Below are 16,343 nucleotides of genomic sequence, written 5' to 3' on the forward strand. Positions count from 1 at the left end.
CCCTGCCCCTAGCCACAGCTTTGGTACCATTTGCCATCTTTTGTTTGTAACCTCATTGCATCTTCCTGCTTTGGGAAATAAAATGCTTTATTTCTCTGAGTAACAATTTGAGTATTCTGTACTATCTTTCTAGGACTGTGGCTAGATCTAGGCGTGGATTTGTGGTTCCTTAGCATTTGTTAAGCATCCAAGGCTATTCCTGTGATGCTAACCTTTTCTTTGTGAGAAACCAACATGGTTAAAGAAAAGGCAACTAGACACCAATAAGGGTTGATAAATTATTTAGGATGATTATTTTGCCTTAACATATTAAAATATTCCTCAATTTTCATAGCCGTCAAAGACTAATTCTCAATTATTTTTAGAATCTTTGATTTCTTTCTTCTTTTTGTGATTGAAATAAGGCATACAATGATATAGCTCTTTTATCTGGCTGAGATTCACCATCTTTTGGTCAATAGACAAATGAACCCAATTCAATGAAAATATTCAACTGTGAAACACTATGCCCTTTTCTTCATCCAACTAATAGCATCTTTTTTCTCAGAAAGACCATTCTATGATACTTCTCAAAGCCTGTTTGAGGTGCTTCTAGTGAGTGAGCTTCTCTGGTTAGTCAAAACTGGGACAAGGAATGCCCCATAGTACCCATTTCCTGGATTCACTAAGTAGAGTCTTAATGTCTCTGTGACAGAAAGTTGAGACATGTTTACAGAAATCTCAGCAGAGGGGATTAACAATGGAGACAAGAGCTTGTTCTGTCTAAGAGTCTAAGCCTCACACTACAGTTTTGTCATATGTTACGTGCCTTGTTTTAGGGAGAGTCCTTTTCTCTTAGACTCTGTCCACACACCAACCTTTGTTTTATGAAAAGCTATTTTTGCCACTAGGGCTCTATAGAAAGTTTAAGACAAAGATGAAAATAACATGGAGAAGGAAATATTAAAGCAAATACAGAAGTCTGGACTGCTTGATTTCCAGTAGAATTTTTGTATGTGAGTTGATTTTTTGCTATAAATATCTAGTTGCATCCTAGAAAGTATCAAATATTTTTACGCTGGGGCTCAGGGAACAAGGGAACTGCTGAAATCACATGCAAATACCACTTAGGAGCTGCTCTCTGATGCAGACATTTCACTGGATTTCTAAAACACTGAGGCCAGATAATGGGTATTGTCTGCAAAGTGTTTCCAATGTTAGTACCCTTAATGTTCTCTTTTTCTTTTTGTCTGTGTCCATATCCATTATAGCCTCGCTTCCTCACTTCAGTTTTTAGTGTTTAGTATGTATGTCTTGTGGCCAAATACTCAGCCTTATAGGATGGGAGGAAGACAGAAGTTAGCATTTTAATTCCTAGTTTGTGCCAGAAACTTGTCTCAGAGTGCCAGTATCTTATTTAGTACTTCTAGTGTCATGTATGATAACAGTGGTAGGTATCCTAGCAACCATTTATAAGTATGTGTACATTTTTGAGTTATCATTATTATTACATACATTTTTTGTAAAAATTGTTTGAAATAGGTATGAGAATGCCTCTTTTTCATTAAAAAATCTGTACTTTGTGACATTAAAGTTCATTGTATAATGTCACATATTGTGAAACCATCACTCCTCGAGTCAAACACCAGTTAGTCCCAAGTTTTCTGTAGGGCCTCTAATGAGCATCTTTAATTTGTATCTTGTTTATTAACCAATGTCTACAAAAGTAAGAGAAGCATGCTAAAAGTAGCTTTCACTGTCCGAGGACAGTGACTAGATCCTGGTACTCTGCAGTAACCGACAGTTCTTTATGCAGATGAGTTATGTAACTGACATATTGTGTAATGGCCACATTGCACCACTCAAGGGACAAGTGCTCTTTGGTTCTCGGTCAAGACACTAGCTACGCTAATGGCTTAAACCTTAGAATTAGAGGTTAAGAGACCATCTTCTCAAAGGAAAGACATTATGTTGGCATTAAGTATTCATTTCCATTCTAGGCCCAAACCTGCCCCGATGACTGATGAAATCCAGCAGCAGATTTTAAACTTGCCAGAATCTTGGGACTGGAGAAATGTCCGTGGTATCAATTTTGTTAGCCCTGTTCGAAACCAAGGTAAAAATTAACAAAGTCTGAGCTTTCATTAAGTCATTACAAGCTGTTGTTAATTGAATGGTTATTATGTATCAGACTCTAGGATGGGCTTAGAGATACAGGAAAGGAATGGTCATGGTCTTTCTGGTTTAGGAAAGAGATGGAGGCCAAGTGTGGTGGCACATCCCATGGGGGCTACAGCAGGAGAGTTGCCAATATGGGTAGATAGCCTACACTATATAGTATGATCGTGCACGAGAGTGTGCACATGCACACATACACACAGTGGCCTTTGAATTCTTCCTTCCTTTGCATCAATGACCAAATTTGCTTAAAATGGTCTTTTTACTTGAACTCAACATTTCTCAACATGGATTGCACCAGACTGAACCCCTTTACCTGGATGCTAGGATACATTTCTATGGAAAGAAATAATTTCATGCAAATAAAACTGGTGTTCTTTCCTATATAAGTTAAACTGGTTAGTTGGATCCCTTCTGCTATCGGCCCTTCCATTTTGCCCACTTTGTGATCTTCAATTACTACCATAAGCTTAGATTTCTTGAGCTCTATATGGATCTTTTAATAACTTTATATCAGAACATGGCTTCTGCATGAATCAGTTAATTCAGTTTCCTAAGTCATGAGTTGATTTAGCTTTGTGATTACAAAATTTCCTTTACCTGCACATGAGAACAGATAATCTTGCTTTGCCATGTTTTACTCAACAATTGTGTGCAGACTTATTGATATAGGTTGTGTAGTTGATCTGAAATGCTTCAAACCCGAAGCTTTCCAAAACATTTTGTGATCTTTAATTAAGTTTCTAAGTTTGTTAACATGTTAGACCGAACATTTTTAAAATCAAACACAGTCAACTGGTAAAAGCATGTGCACAGTCATTTTGAAAAAGGATTTGTTAATCATTATCTTTAATAATGGCTTCTACTTGAGTTCCTGCCCCGATTTCCCTTTGTAATAGACCATTACCTGGACATGTAAGATGAAATAAACCCTTTCTTCCTGAAATTGCTGTTGGTCATCGTGTTGTACTACAACAGTAGAAACGCTAACTCAGAGAGAGTCTCTGTGCAGGATTAGGGAAGTAAGGGATGTCCTATGTTGACTTTATAATGTTTCGTAGTCACAGAACAAGACAAAGTTATAAATGAGTTCATTTGCCAACTATGTTGATGAGAGAATCAAGTAGATGGGTTACTGCAAAGACTGAAAGTCTCGGCTGGTGATATTCTTGGGTTTGGGGTTAATGGAAGCTAGTGGTTTGCTATTAACGTGATGCATCCCAAAGAAGTTACCTTATCATCAAAAGCTATTAGGTCAGATACAGTGGAAGTATGTAAACAATTGTTGGGCCACTAAAGATAGCCCAAGCTCTGGGCTCCCAAGCAGTTCCTTAGCTTCCTTAGAATCATGAGTGTTCTAATCAGTCACTCAACCTTCAGAAGATTAAAACTTACCTCATCATCAAATAGTGCTGTGTCACGATGACACAAACTACAGTCTTTTGAGAAGAGGGACCTTCAGTTGAGAAAATGCCTCCACCAGCTTGTGGTAAGTCTTTGGGGCATTTTCTTGATTGATGATTGATGTGGGTTTCTTCAGATCATTGTGGGAAGTACCACCTATGAACGTGGTGGTACCTGGGTACTATAAAAAAAAAAGCTGAAGAAGCCATGAAGAACAAGTCAATAACCAGGTGTCTTTTATGACTTCGACATTAGTTTCTGCCTTGAGTTCCTCACCTGATTTCCTTCATAGTAGAGCATTAGTTGGAAGTGTAAGATGAAATAAATCCTTTTTTCCCCAAATTGCTTTTGGTCATGGTGTTGTACAATAACTGTAGAAACCCTAACAATAACTAAGAGAGAGTCTCTGTGCCTACTTGAGAAAATTAGAGACGAATGTTCAGTGTTGACTTTATTACTGATAGCAACTGGTAAGAAATGCGAACTTTTGATACAGTGATGCTGTGTCTCTTGTGACTTATGTTAGAAAGCATTGTGTATGTGTGTATAATGTATGTACATGTGTATACATTCACCTGGGTGTGTGGAAACTAGAGACTGATCACCACAACTTCCTCATCAAACTCTGCCATACTTTGTGAAACACCATCTCTCACTGGCCCTGAGGCTCACCGTGGTCAGTGCTGCCTAGCAAGCCTCCTACTTGATTCCGTCATTCCAGAGTTACAGACTTGTGCTACCACACACAGCTATTATGAGAGCCCTAAGGATCTGAACCCAGATCCTTGTGTTGCATAACAAGCACTTCGTCCACTGAGCCCTCTCTCTCTCCAGGTGCTAAGAAGCTTTTTAAAAGCAGAGTGTTTGAAGATCAGTAGCTCCTATCCCTAAGACTTAGAGTTTAGAAGGATACACAAGCACATTCGAGTACAACATGATACTTATATGAATAAGGGTACTGAGGAATTCAGTGGGGAAGGATAGAGTTTACCCCCACATGTATGGTCAGGTGCCATGAGACAGGAACCCAGGGGAAGGAAATGAGACATTTTGAAGGAAGTTCTCTGACATTGCTTTTCTGGAAAATTGGTAAAAGCGCTGATACTCCCCAAATCTCCCCATTCTTTGTGTGTTGTAAATATGATTTCTATTAACAAATGGAAATTTTAAAATATAAGTCATTGGTGAATTGATTGCTTTTCAAGTAATCTCTCACCTCTATCAGGTACTTGAGGAAATAAGTGTATCTAGAAGTTCCTCTCTTAACTTCTTTTTAATGTGTTTCTTATGCTTCAGGGTAGAAAAGACACTGATTTTTTTTTTCTCTTCATACTAATTGAGGTACTTGGAAATTTCCCACTTCCATAATACCAGTCTTTTTTATAATACAGAATTCCAAATTAGCCATAATTAAGGGACTTCACATCTTTTCTTCAGTCTGTGAACACATTAAGATTTAGAAAGACAAGTGAGGTTGTACGTTTAAAACATCTTTAAATTTTTCTTATAGCTAGATTAGCTTTGAGGGTGAGTGGGGAGAGAAGATACTGAATAGATGAAGATGGATTTACTTTGTTTTCAGAAGACCTTTTTCTCCCTGGGAGAATGAGAGTGGCTCACTAGGGTAAACTTGCCACATTAGGTAGTGTGGAGTGTTTTCAGATATTTAAAACCGACTCTACTTAAGTCTTGGTTATAAATGTTGCTCATTAGAGCAGGAAGACAAGGCCCTTAAATTGCCCACTGTGCCTAATCTATTTTTGCAAAAGAAAAAAAAAAAGAAAGAAAGAAAGAAAGAAATTTCAGAGGCTAACAGACTTACTCTGGGTCACATGGCTAATGTGGAGCAAAGCAAGAGAGGCAAGAACTGTGAACTTCCATGTTACTGCAATGTGTTGTCTATTGCTGGATGAGGTGTTGTGTAATTGGGCTCATATGCTGAGCTTTCTGTGATCAAGGCCTCTCTCACTGCTTTATAGTCAGAATGAATACTACCTTTCTTTTGGAATCTAAACTGAATTTTCTTTTCCAAAGGAGGCAATGATTGTATTAGCAGTTGACAATCTTCCCAGAAAGTTTAAAGAAAATTTTCCATTGTGGTTTCAAAACAAAGCATGTTCTGAGCCATGGGCTGTACTTATGACCTGTCCCTCTCCTCATATAATCAGATTATGTGGGTTGAATGATTAATACTCACAGACTTTATTTCCAGGCTGCTAAAAGCGGAGGAAGCTGAGGGTTAATAGGACTTAGGTGCCTCTTGTGAGTGATAGTGGCTTTGGTTATTTAGTAACGCATCTTTTCTTTGAAACTGACTTTTTTTTTTTTAATGGAAGAGTCCCAAGGAAGTATTTTATAGAAACCACAAAGTCAATTGTCTATGTAGTGATTATGTGACAAGGAAAGAAGATCTGGAATGGACTTTAAAAACAAAAGCCAAACAGGAAAAGAAAACGTGTTTTTATTTTTTATATTTCTGTGGATAAGACGAAGAATAGATGGTTTCTGCCCTTACAGAGCTTACCCTCTGTTCATGAATAAACAAAGTCGTGATTCAAAATTACAGTAATAAAAAAAAAAATGACAAAGGCCACTAGCTCCAACACAAAGAGAAAACAAGGTGCTAACATCTGTTATCGGTTTACTTATGGACAGGTCATTGCCTCTGCTTCAAGGCCTAGTTATCAGGTGTGTACGTTGTGTAGTAGTGACTGCTGAGTCACCATTATGGGTGTTTATCTCATCATCTTCGTAATTTAGAGGATCACCAGCAGCATTGGCAGTGTATAACACAGACAAATATGAGAAGTTTAGAAGGGAGAATTTGGGGGAGCAACAGGCATGGTAGCAGTTAAGAAGTGAGTGAGCCTGCTGGTAGATTGAGTTCAGGGTCTTGGGCCACTGTGACCTCTAGAAAGAGGCTCACATTAGGATCCAAACTTCTGCTTCCTCTAGAGCTCAGATGTAAGTAGAAGGTTGATAGTTCTCTTTGGGTTTGCTTCACTTCTGGGTTGTAAATATGTGCCTACTTGTCATCTCCTGACTCATTCTTTCCGCTGAGACTCTTCACCGTGTCCCATGGCAAGATGAAGAGCACTAGAGGAAGTACCCAGCTTAGTGTGAGGGAAAACAATGTAAGTATTTCAACTAGGCTTTATGACTATGGAGTTTGAACAGCATCCTGGCTTTTCTTTGCTTCTAGAGGGTTCATAAATCATCACCTGGAGAAGGAAAAACAATATCCCTGCTAACATTTTAAAACATAAAAGTTTTCACAGTGCTTTTTTGTAAGTTAAGGTGGCTACCAAATTACTAATCATCAGGTTTATTAGATACCTTTATGTGCAAAATTAGTTAAATTGACTTCATAAATCCTTATACTCATACTGAGATGCTTGGCCCTTTAATAGTTTTGCAAAAACTGAAATAATAAATTGCATGATATACCGGCTTTATCTTAGAGTTGGTGTAGTCATATCTCCATGTAATCTTTGCATCAATGGCAGAGGTGAGAGAGTCTGTGTGACAATAGAAATATAAAGCTATATTCATTTGTTAAAAAAAAATTACAGCAAGAAGTCTAGTTTTACAATGCTTTATGTTTATTTCTTTTACCCATGCACTTGAAAAAACACATAGAAAAGTAGCATTTTCGTATACATTATTTCATAACACAATAATTTCCCTTTCCTTGTAATGGCATCCTAGCAGATGCTTCTCATGAATTCATTTGGCCCATGCCAGTAGGTCTTGCAGTGTCCTTTACAGGACATGAATCCCACTCATGAAGACTCCCTCCAGCTCCCAGCACCAGAGTTTGGAATTTCAACACGAATTTTGGATAAACTCAGTTTACTGCATTAGATTTTTTTTTTTTTTTTTTTTTTTTTTTTTAAGATTTGGCTTACATGTGTCCCACCACATTTCTCTCACTCTGATGGCTGAAACTGTTATAGAAATAAATCTATTTTTTATTTTCAAGAAATATCTCAGGTTCAGTGCTTTTGGAGTAAGTCTTCTATATTTTGCTGATTTTTAAATTTTATTAATTTATTCATATTACATCTCAATTGTTGTCTCCTCTCATTTCTCCCTCCTTCCCTCTTTCACTCTATTCCCCTCCCCTAGGTCTGTGACAGAAGGGAACCTCTTCCCCAACCATATAGTCACAGACTATCAAGTATCTTGTATCAAGTATCTTGGTAGCCTTTCTATTCTTTCTCTGAGTGCTACCATGCCTCCCCACCAAAGGGAAGTGGTCAAATATGGGGCACCAGAGTTCATGTCAGAGTCACTGCCTGCTTTCCACACAACTGTAGAAAATGTCCTGTCCATTGGCTAGATCTGAATAGGGGTTCAATATTTACTGCATGTATTGTTCTTGGTTGGTGCAATAGTTTGAGCAGATGCCCCTGGGTCCAAATCTGTCCATCATGATGTTCTTCTTGTAGGTTTCTAGAACCTTCTGGATCCTTCTATTTTCCCAATTCTCCCATACTTCTGTCACTTAAACTACCAATAGGAGGTCCCCACATCTATCCCAATATCCTGGCAAATGAAGACTTTCAGGGAACATCCCTGTTAGGCTAGTGTCCAATTATAAGTGAGTATATATACACCATGTGAATCTTTCTGAGTCTGGGTTAACTCACTTAGTGTGATCATTTCTAGTTCCAACCATTTGTCCACAAATTTCGGGATTTCCTTATTTTTAATAGCTGAGTAGTATTCCATAGTGTAAATGTACCACGGTTTCTTTATCCATTCTTTGACTGTGGTACATCTACATTGTGTCCAGATTCTGGCTATTACGAATAAGGCTGCTATGAACATGGTTGAGCATATGTCCTTGTTGTGTGGTGGAGCACCTTCTGGGTATATTCCAAGGAGTGGAATAGCTGGGTCTTGAGGTAGCTCTATTCCCAGTTGTACAAGTTTGCAGCAATGAAGAAGTGTTCCCCTTTCTCCACATCCTCTCCAGCATGTGGTGTCACTTGAGATTTTGATCTTGGCTATTCTGATGGATTTAAGATGGAATCTCAGAGTCATTTTAATTTGCATTTCTCTGATGACAAAGGATGTTGAGCATTTCCTTAAGTGTTTCTCAGCCATTCGATATTCCTCTATTCAGAATTCTCTGTTTAATTCTGAGCCCCATTTCTTTGTGCTGATTTTTATTTAAAAATTATTATAAATTCTATATTAAGGTGTCTCATTCACTCAAGTTTTCATGTTTCTTTGTGAAATTATAATAAATATACATATTATTTTGTTCTTCCCTTCAGAATCTTGTGGCAGCTGCTACTCATTTGCCTCTATGAGTATGCTAGAATCACGAATTCGTATATTAACCAACAATTCTCAGACCCCAATCCTGAGTCCTCAGGAGGTTGTATCCTGTAGCCCATACGCCCAAGGTGAGTGCTTTATTTCAGAGCTATGTTATGAGCTATTTGACTATATATCAGGAGCTATCACTGGCAATATTAAAGGGGTAGGAGAGCAGAGCAGTCCAGTGTCTATAGTCAGAGAACAGTGGTGTGAATCTGGCCCCATCAATTATCAGTGGACAGTGTCTGTGGAATCCACTGCCTCCCACAGCAAGATGTCAATATATCCAATGAGTACTGCCTCTTACACTATCACCTGATGGTGCACAGTACTGTAAAAAAAAAAAAACAGGCACAGACCTTACTCAAAAGCAGAAAATGGGTATAAGCAAATTTGTCTTAGGAAAAATGATACAGCTTTTAAGCATCACAGCTTTAGGTTCCAAACACGATCTCTTTCCACAACCCTGTTCCTACTAAAATCGTAATATGTCTTTGTTTTTAAGAGACTTTAGCAACTTGTACTTGGCCTTTCAGAAGAGGCTACACAGAAAATTCAAATAGGATTTGGAAGGAAACACTATTTGAAATAGTACCATTTTAACGTTTTCTGGTGTCTGCCTAGATGTGGCCACAGGGAAGTTTCTCGGCTTCCGGTGACTATCAGTGAGCCTTTCGCTCCCTCTGGGATACTACATACCCTACTATGATGGCTAGGCCCTGGAAGGTATAATATATCAAAACTGTCCTTATGCTCATGAAGTGTACAATTAGGCAGGATAAACACAAGTTAAATAATTACAAGGATGAGAACAGTGGTGGAGGTACAAGGCTATGGGTATGTGTCATAGGTCCACGTGAAGAGGGAGATGGGAGGAGTCTCTTGATAGGAGGTTGACAAAGAAGATTTGCTTGAGGAGTCGGTGTGTGTGTGTGTGTGTGTGTGTGTGTGTGTGTGTGTGTGTGTGTATCTGACAAGGGTGGGACTCCTTTTTTTAAAATTTGAAATAACTATTCTAAACCTCAAGAGCTGTGCCATTACCATCTGCATTTGACAGATAAATAAACAGGTACAGAGACGTTAAATGGTTCACACACTTTTGGATTCAAACTTATTTTGGTGTCAGAGCCTTCATTACTCCACTGCTATGCTAGAGTAGCTATATTCTTTATTAAGTGTTAAATAAATGCCTGTTAAAGAACTAGGCAGAGGGATTATTAGATGAATGTGGAAGGAAGGAAGGATGAAATGATACATAAACTCACAACAACTTCCAAGGAACAGAAAAGAAAAAGCAAGATACAGCAGACATTGTGCCTGCCTTCTTCCAGCAGAATTATAATAACATCATGTGTTTTCATTCTTAGGTTGTGATGGTGGGTTCCCATACCTCATTGCAGGAAAATATGCCCAAGATTTTGGGGTGGTGGAAGAAAACTGCTTCCCCTACACAGCCACAGATGCTCCCTGCAAACTTTTAAAAGAGAACTGCCTCCGCTACTATTCTTCCAACTACTACTATGTGGGTGGTTTCTACGGTGGCTGCAATGAAGCCCTGATGAAACTTGAGCTGGTCCAGCACGGGCCCATAGCAGTTGCTTTTGAAGTCCATGACGACTTCCTGCACTACCACAATGGAATCTACCACCACACTGGGCTGAGAGACCCTTTCAACCCTTTTGAGCTGACAAATCATGCTGTTCTGCTTGTGGGCTATGGAATAGAGCCGGCCACTGGGATGGAATACTGGACTGTAAAGAACAGCTGGGGCACTAACTGGGGTGAGAGTGGCTACTTCCGGATCCGCAGAGGAACAGATGAGTGTGCCATTGAGAGTATAGCAGTGGCAGCTACACCGATTCCTAAACTGTAGGGCACAGCTTCCAGTGTTCCATACTGGTCTTCGTCATTGTTAGAGTGCTTTAGTCATAGGATTAAGACATTTAAACAGCAATTTCAGAAGCTTACCACTAGGTTTCCATGAAAACTTGTGCCTTTGAATTTAAAACTATCCTTGAATTTTTTTCATATCCTCCCCATTAACCACTGAACTTTTTTTTTTTTTAAAGTACTTAGTTACATAAGACTTTTGTGATCAATGGTTAAGTTGTCAAATAATGAATGTTCCTGGTCATCTACAATTCAACCAGACGTTTCATTTTTAAAAGTCTATGTAAAAGCACGACTCTGTTTTTAAATTACATACATCACATGAAAACATGACAAAGAGCTAAATTTTTAAAAAAGATTTTTAAAATAAATGTTCATGTAATCAATACTGTAGAACTTCTATATGTGTTTAAAAGAATTTTTGTCACTGGCCCTTTCCCTTAGACACATTTATGTTCCATGGAAGCACTTCTTTAAGGAGGAAAAACAATGAAAATATTTCATGTAGAAAACAATCTAGGGGGCAGGGAAAATAGGTCAGCTGCAAAAATGCTTGCAAGTATGAGGACCTAAGGTCAGTCTTCAGGATCCATGTCAGAAAAACAAGGCAGACATGCTGACACACTTGTAATCCTAGCACTAGGGAGACAGAGACAGGTGGATCCCTGGAGCTTACTGGTCAACCAGTGTAGTTAAATAGACAAGTTCCAGGTCATCAAGTGACCTGTGTAAAAATCAAGTTAGCATTCCTAAGAAGCTGTAGCCACAGTTGACCTGGCTTTTGAACATGCTTGTGATTCCATATACAACAGAACATACAGTTAAATACATAAATAAAAGAAAAACTTAATCTTGTGTCTGAGGGGTACCTTCTGACAATACCTAGCAAACCCTAAATTCATACAGGAAATAAAAAAGTTTTTTACAATATCTACATGTTGAAACTATTTCTTGTCCTGTGTCTCTTGTATTTGGAAATGTTGGTGGACCTTCACTCATGAATAATATAGTAGCTTCATGAGTGAAATATCAACTGTTTAGATTTGAGTAGCTCTTTGGGACTCTGTGGATGCTTTTGTAATGATGTGAAATCGTAATGCTGAGTAAACAGCTGACATCTATTAAAAGTAATGTGACAGGCAAATTAGGCCATGCCATCAGAGCTCTATAATAATGTCATAAACTAGAAGCCTTTTGAGGCTCAAGAAAACCAGAGCAGTTTTATCACCTAAGCTTCTCATACAGACAAAGACAGTAATTTAAAGCAAGAGCAAGAGATTTCATACTGAGTCTTATAGCTAATAAGTAATGTAGTCATGACCAATTCCCAGATCTTTGACTCCATTTTTCTCAGAGTACTTTAGAGCACTTGGAATGTTAGCTCTGTGCTCAGTCTATCTTGGCATCCTGAGTCTTAAGATTTGCTAACTTAAACCTATATGATTTTATTTGTTTTCAGATAGGGTCTCTATAGTTCTGGCTGGCATGGGACTTGCTATATACATCATGCTAGCCTCAAATGCACAATGATATGCCCACGTCTGCCTCCCAAGAATCATTTTTCATTAACTTAAGTTGACTAAGATGACATTTTTTTTCTGCCCTTGAAGGAAAGTAACACTCTAGAAGCATGCACTGTGGCTTCATCATTTGTTACTATGTTGGTGAAGGTTTTTTTTGTTTGTTTGTTTGTTTGCATTTTGGCATTCTGAGACAGGGCCTTATATCGCCCAGTTTAGCTTTTGAATTACAATTCTCTTGACTTTAGCTCCTGTGCACTAGGATTGTAGACTTAATTAACCAAGCTTTGGTATACTGTGTTTAAAGTGCACCTTCTTGAACCTCCTAGAGTTTGCCAAAATTCTTTAACTTTCTTGTGTTGATAAGGAAGCAGATATTCTGCCATGCACAGCCAAGGCCATTTGTTTGTAGGCCTCCAGCAAGACATACAGTTTTTATGACTGTTACTGAATATAATTTTATTTGTATATACTGCCTTGCCTTCCTGTTCTGTGAGGGCTCTGTGAAGTGTAAAGTAATTTTGGAACTTGTAATATAGATGTGAATTTAACTAACTCTGGGCACCACTTCTTACAACTATCCTGAGTTGAGAAGGATAGTTTGAATAGACCCTAACTTTTCAGGCAACAAGAAGAATAACCAAGAACAAGAGCTCAAGTTATTCTGAGCTAAAAGGCAGATAGCATCTCCCTGCACTGTGGTTGATGGGATTAAATAAAGACAGCTCAGAGGTGGCATACCTTCTTTCCAGAGGAAGCCAAGCAGCTCGTTGTCTACGGTTTGTTTATAGTAGTACCGTTATACCCTGCTAACAGTGAGATTTTGAAAAGCTAGAATGAGCTCTCTGGTAAACCTTCCCAAACAAAGTTCCAGAAAACCTATAGAACATGTCCATAGGACACCGGAGGTGGGGTGGGGTGGGGGCAGGGTGGGGTGGGGAAGGGGAATTTAGCTGGACATTTTAATTCTGGCACAGCCCAGAGCCATAATGTTCAGAATTTGCTGGCTCTAGCTGATATTTCTTAAATCCTAGAAAGTTTCCTTAACCTGCCTATGCATTAGTTTCTGCCTCTGTGAAACAGATACTATTTTATTTTTCTTTTTTTTTTATCTTAATATGCTTTTAATTAAGATATATCACACCACATTTCCCCCTTTCTTATCTCTAGCCCCTTCCAATCCTTTCCCTCCAACTCTTCCCATGCTCCCCTACTTTCAAACTGATTACCTCAAGTTCTTTGTTCATTGTTGCTGCATATATATGTGTATGTATGCATAGAAGTCTAAATACAACCAGATAAGCTTGCTTTTGTTGTCTGTGTGTGTGTGATTTAGGAGCTAACCACTTTGGAGAGTCATCTCTGAGACATATTAATTCTGCTCCCAGCAGTCTTTAGTTGCTCTAGTTCTTTGCCTAGATTTCTCCTATTTGTCATTAGCATGTCTGTTGATATTGATGTTGTTTAGTCTTGTTTCTGCAAGCGTTTCAATGACTGACTTTCACAAGTCTCTTCGTGGTGTTCTGGCTGCTCAGCCTTCCCACTCCCTCTCCTGTGCGTGTTTCCTGAAACAGACTGTAATGATTCTTACTGTGCATTGTCTACTCCTAAGGTCTCGTCCTAGGGCATGAAAAGGTTTTCATTTGTCTTTTAAATTGCAGTTGTGTGGTGGAGCATGTCTTTACCTCCAGCATGGGTAAGGCAAAAGCAGGCAGATTCTGAGTCTGAGTCTGAGGCCAGCCAAGTCTTCACAGCAAGTTCCAGGCCCGCCAAGGTTATAAAGTGAGACCTTGTCTCAAAAAACAATTGAATAAACAAATAAATAAATTAAAATTAGACTTGCTACTTTGCTACTTAAATTCTTGGCCTTTCACCTAAGATCATTTTATCCAAGTAGAAGAGCTAAAGTAGATTTAAATAATTCAGTTTCAGTACACATCTGAAACTGCCCAGGCACCCTCTCTGACATCTAACCACTGGATTCGGGAACCGAGTAGGATTTTATTACAAGAGAAACATGTAAGGTACCTGCTTCAAACATATCTTGAAGAACAAATTCCTTCTTTAGTTTGCACAAAGTACCCAGGACAGCCCTGGGCATGTAGGAGGACCATGTAAATATTAATTACTATTCTAGCAGTCTTTCTACAAACTAAACTTTGAAATAATCTGCTATGGTGCAGAGGTAAGATATATTCTATAAAAAAATTTTATGGGAGAGTTTATGGGATTTTTAAATCTTAAGAACTCACAAAGGAACAATTGAAAAAAAGAACCCACATATAAACCTTCAAGAACCGTTGATTTGCGGAGATGCGTTTTATTTGAGTTGGTTTGGGATACTTCCTTGTCATTTTGAGGCTTTTACGTTTCCCACCCCATTACATCTGCTGCTGTCTATGGGACAGAGTGACCATGGCAGTGAAGGAGCTTTGGAAACTGGTGGCCACGGCACAGAGCAGCACTGAAGCAGAGCAACCTAAGGCGAAACTAAGATTTTTATCATTTTTCTTCTCAGCTTCCAAACAGGATGAAGTAGGCTCTAAGAAAGTCTAAGACTACTACAGTGCAGCATTTTCTAGCTCACCTCCATCTTTGAAAGTGAGCTTTTTATGGCAGGTAAAATAACAATCCTGATACTGTTCCTGACAGTAAAGACAAGTAGATCTCAATATGTTCAGAACTCTCTAGTGGTTCTTATAATCCTTGTCTGTAAACTCATTTCTAAAATCTTATATAGCTCTCACGATTTATATTTTGTTTGAGGCAAAGTGCTTCAAGTATATTCAACCCATGGATGAAAGTTAAAAAGTTTTAATTTAACGATTTTTCTCTAAATATAATGATGTTAATGTGTGTGTGTGTATATATATATATATATATATATATAAACTCTGTAAAAAAGAAACTTCTTAGATAAAATTGCAGGGCTCAGGGCCAAGGGAATGGAATAGATTGCCTGCTGCACAGGCTGAGAACACACACTGAATCTCTGGAACCCACAAAAACAACAACAACAACCAAAGACTTGATGTGGTGACACTCATCTGCAATCCCGTTGTCTCTGTAGAGTGGTGGGAGTCGGAGACAGAAGAATTAGCTTGGAGCTACCTACCAGGTAGCCAAGAGTACTACTCAACATAGGGGCAGAAACAAAAAAGACTGCCTCAGTAAGAAGCAATCTCTGAAAGTGATCCTCTGACTTCCACAGATTTGTCATGACACATGCTTGCCTTCACACACACAAATAGATGATAGAAAGATGGATAGATAAATAGATAGATAGATAGATAGATAGTGTGAAACTAATATTGAAGATGTATACCTATACCTTTTAATATGTATATTTCAAGTGACTATGACCTTGGAATTATGTGTTGGTGGCTGAGCAGCCATTGGACCCATGCAATAGTATCTGTAATAGAATAACCTCATTGAATCCTAATTCAGCTTGAAAGTACACATTTGCCTGAAATTCCCAAGCTATACCATAATTGAGTCTCAGCCAACCTTCTGGTCAGTCAAGCCACACTTTATGCTTGCTGAAAGATTAAAAATATGATAGAAGATATACTAGTACTTGGACAGAAAGGCAACATATGCTTTAGTCTGTATCTTATATTATTTTTTCCTTCAAGAATGTATTTGTCAAGATCTCCTCCCCAGTGACATTTTTGTTTTATTTAAAAAAATATTTTATTAATTTATTCATATTACACATAAATTATTAGCCCATCCCTTGTATCCTACCATTCCTCCCTCCCTTCTGCTTTCCTCCTACTCCCTTCCCCTATGTCTGTGACTGAGGGGGACCTCCTCCCCCTGTGTATGCTCATAGGGTATTAAGTTTCTTCTTGGTAACCTGCTATCCTTCCTCTGAGTGCTACCAGGCCTCCCCATCAAGGGGACGTGGTCAAAAATGGGGCACCAGAGTTTGCATGAAAGTCAGACCCCACTCTCCACTCAACAGTGGAGAATGTCCTGTCCATTGGCTAGATCTAGGTAGGGGTTTGATGTTTACTGCCTACATTGTCTTTGGCT

General features: G+C 38.6%; 1 protein-coding gene across 1 annotated transcript in view; it reads left to right on the forward strand.

Moving 5' to 3' along the window:
* Ctsc (cathepsin C) overlaps positions 1-10,948 on the forward strand; it is a 33,765-nt gene extending 22,817 nt beyond the window's left edge. The window contains exons 5-7 of the mRNA XM_051148880.1: positions 1,980-2,095; positions 8,847-8,978; positions 10,260-10,948. Of these exons, the coding sequence (XP_051004837.1) occupies positions 1,980-2,095; positions 8,847-8,978; positions 10,260-10,765 (754 nt within the window). The 3' untranslated portion in view covers positions 10,766-10,948. The remainder of the gene's footprint in view (positions 1-1,979; positions 2,096-8,846; positions 8,979-10,259) is intronic.
* The last annotated feature ends 5,395 nt before the right edge of the window (positions 10,949-16,343 follow it).

The sequence above is a fragment of the Acomys russatus genome, chromosome 7 (assembly GCF_903995435.1).
Source record: "Acomys russatus chromosome 7, mAcoRus1.1, whole genome shotgun sequence".
NCBI classification, from domain to species: domain Eukaryota; kingdom Metazoa; phylum Chordata; class Mammalia; order Rodentia; family Muridae; genus Acomys; species Acomys russatus.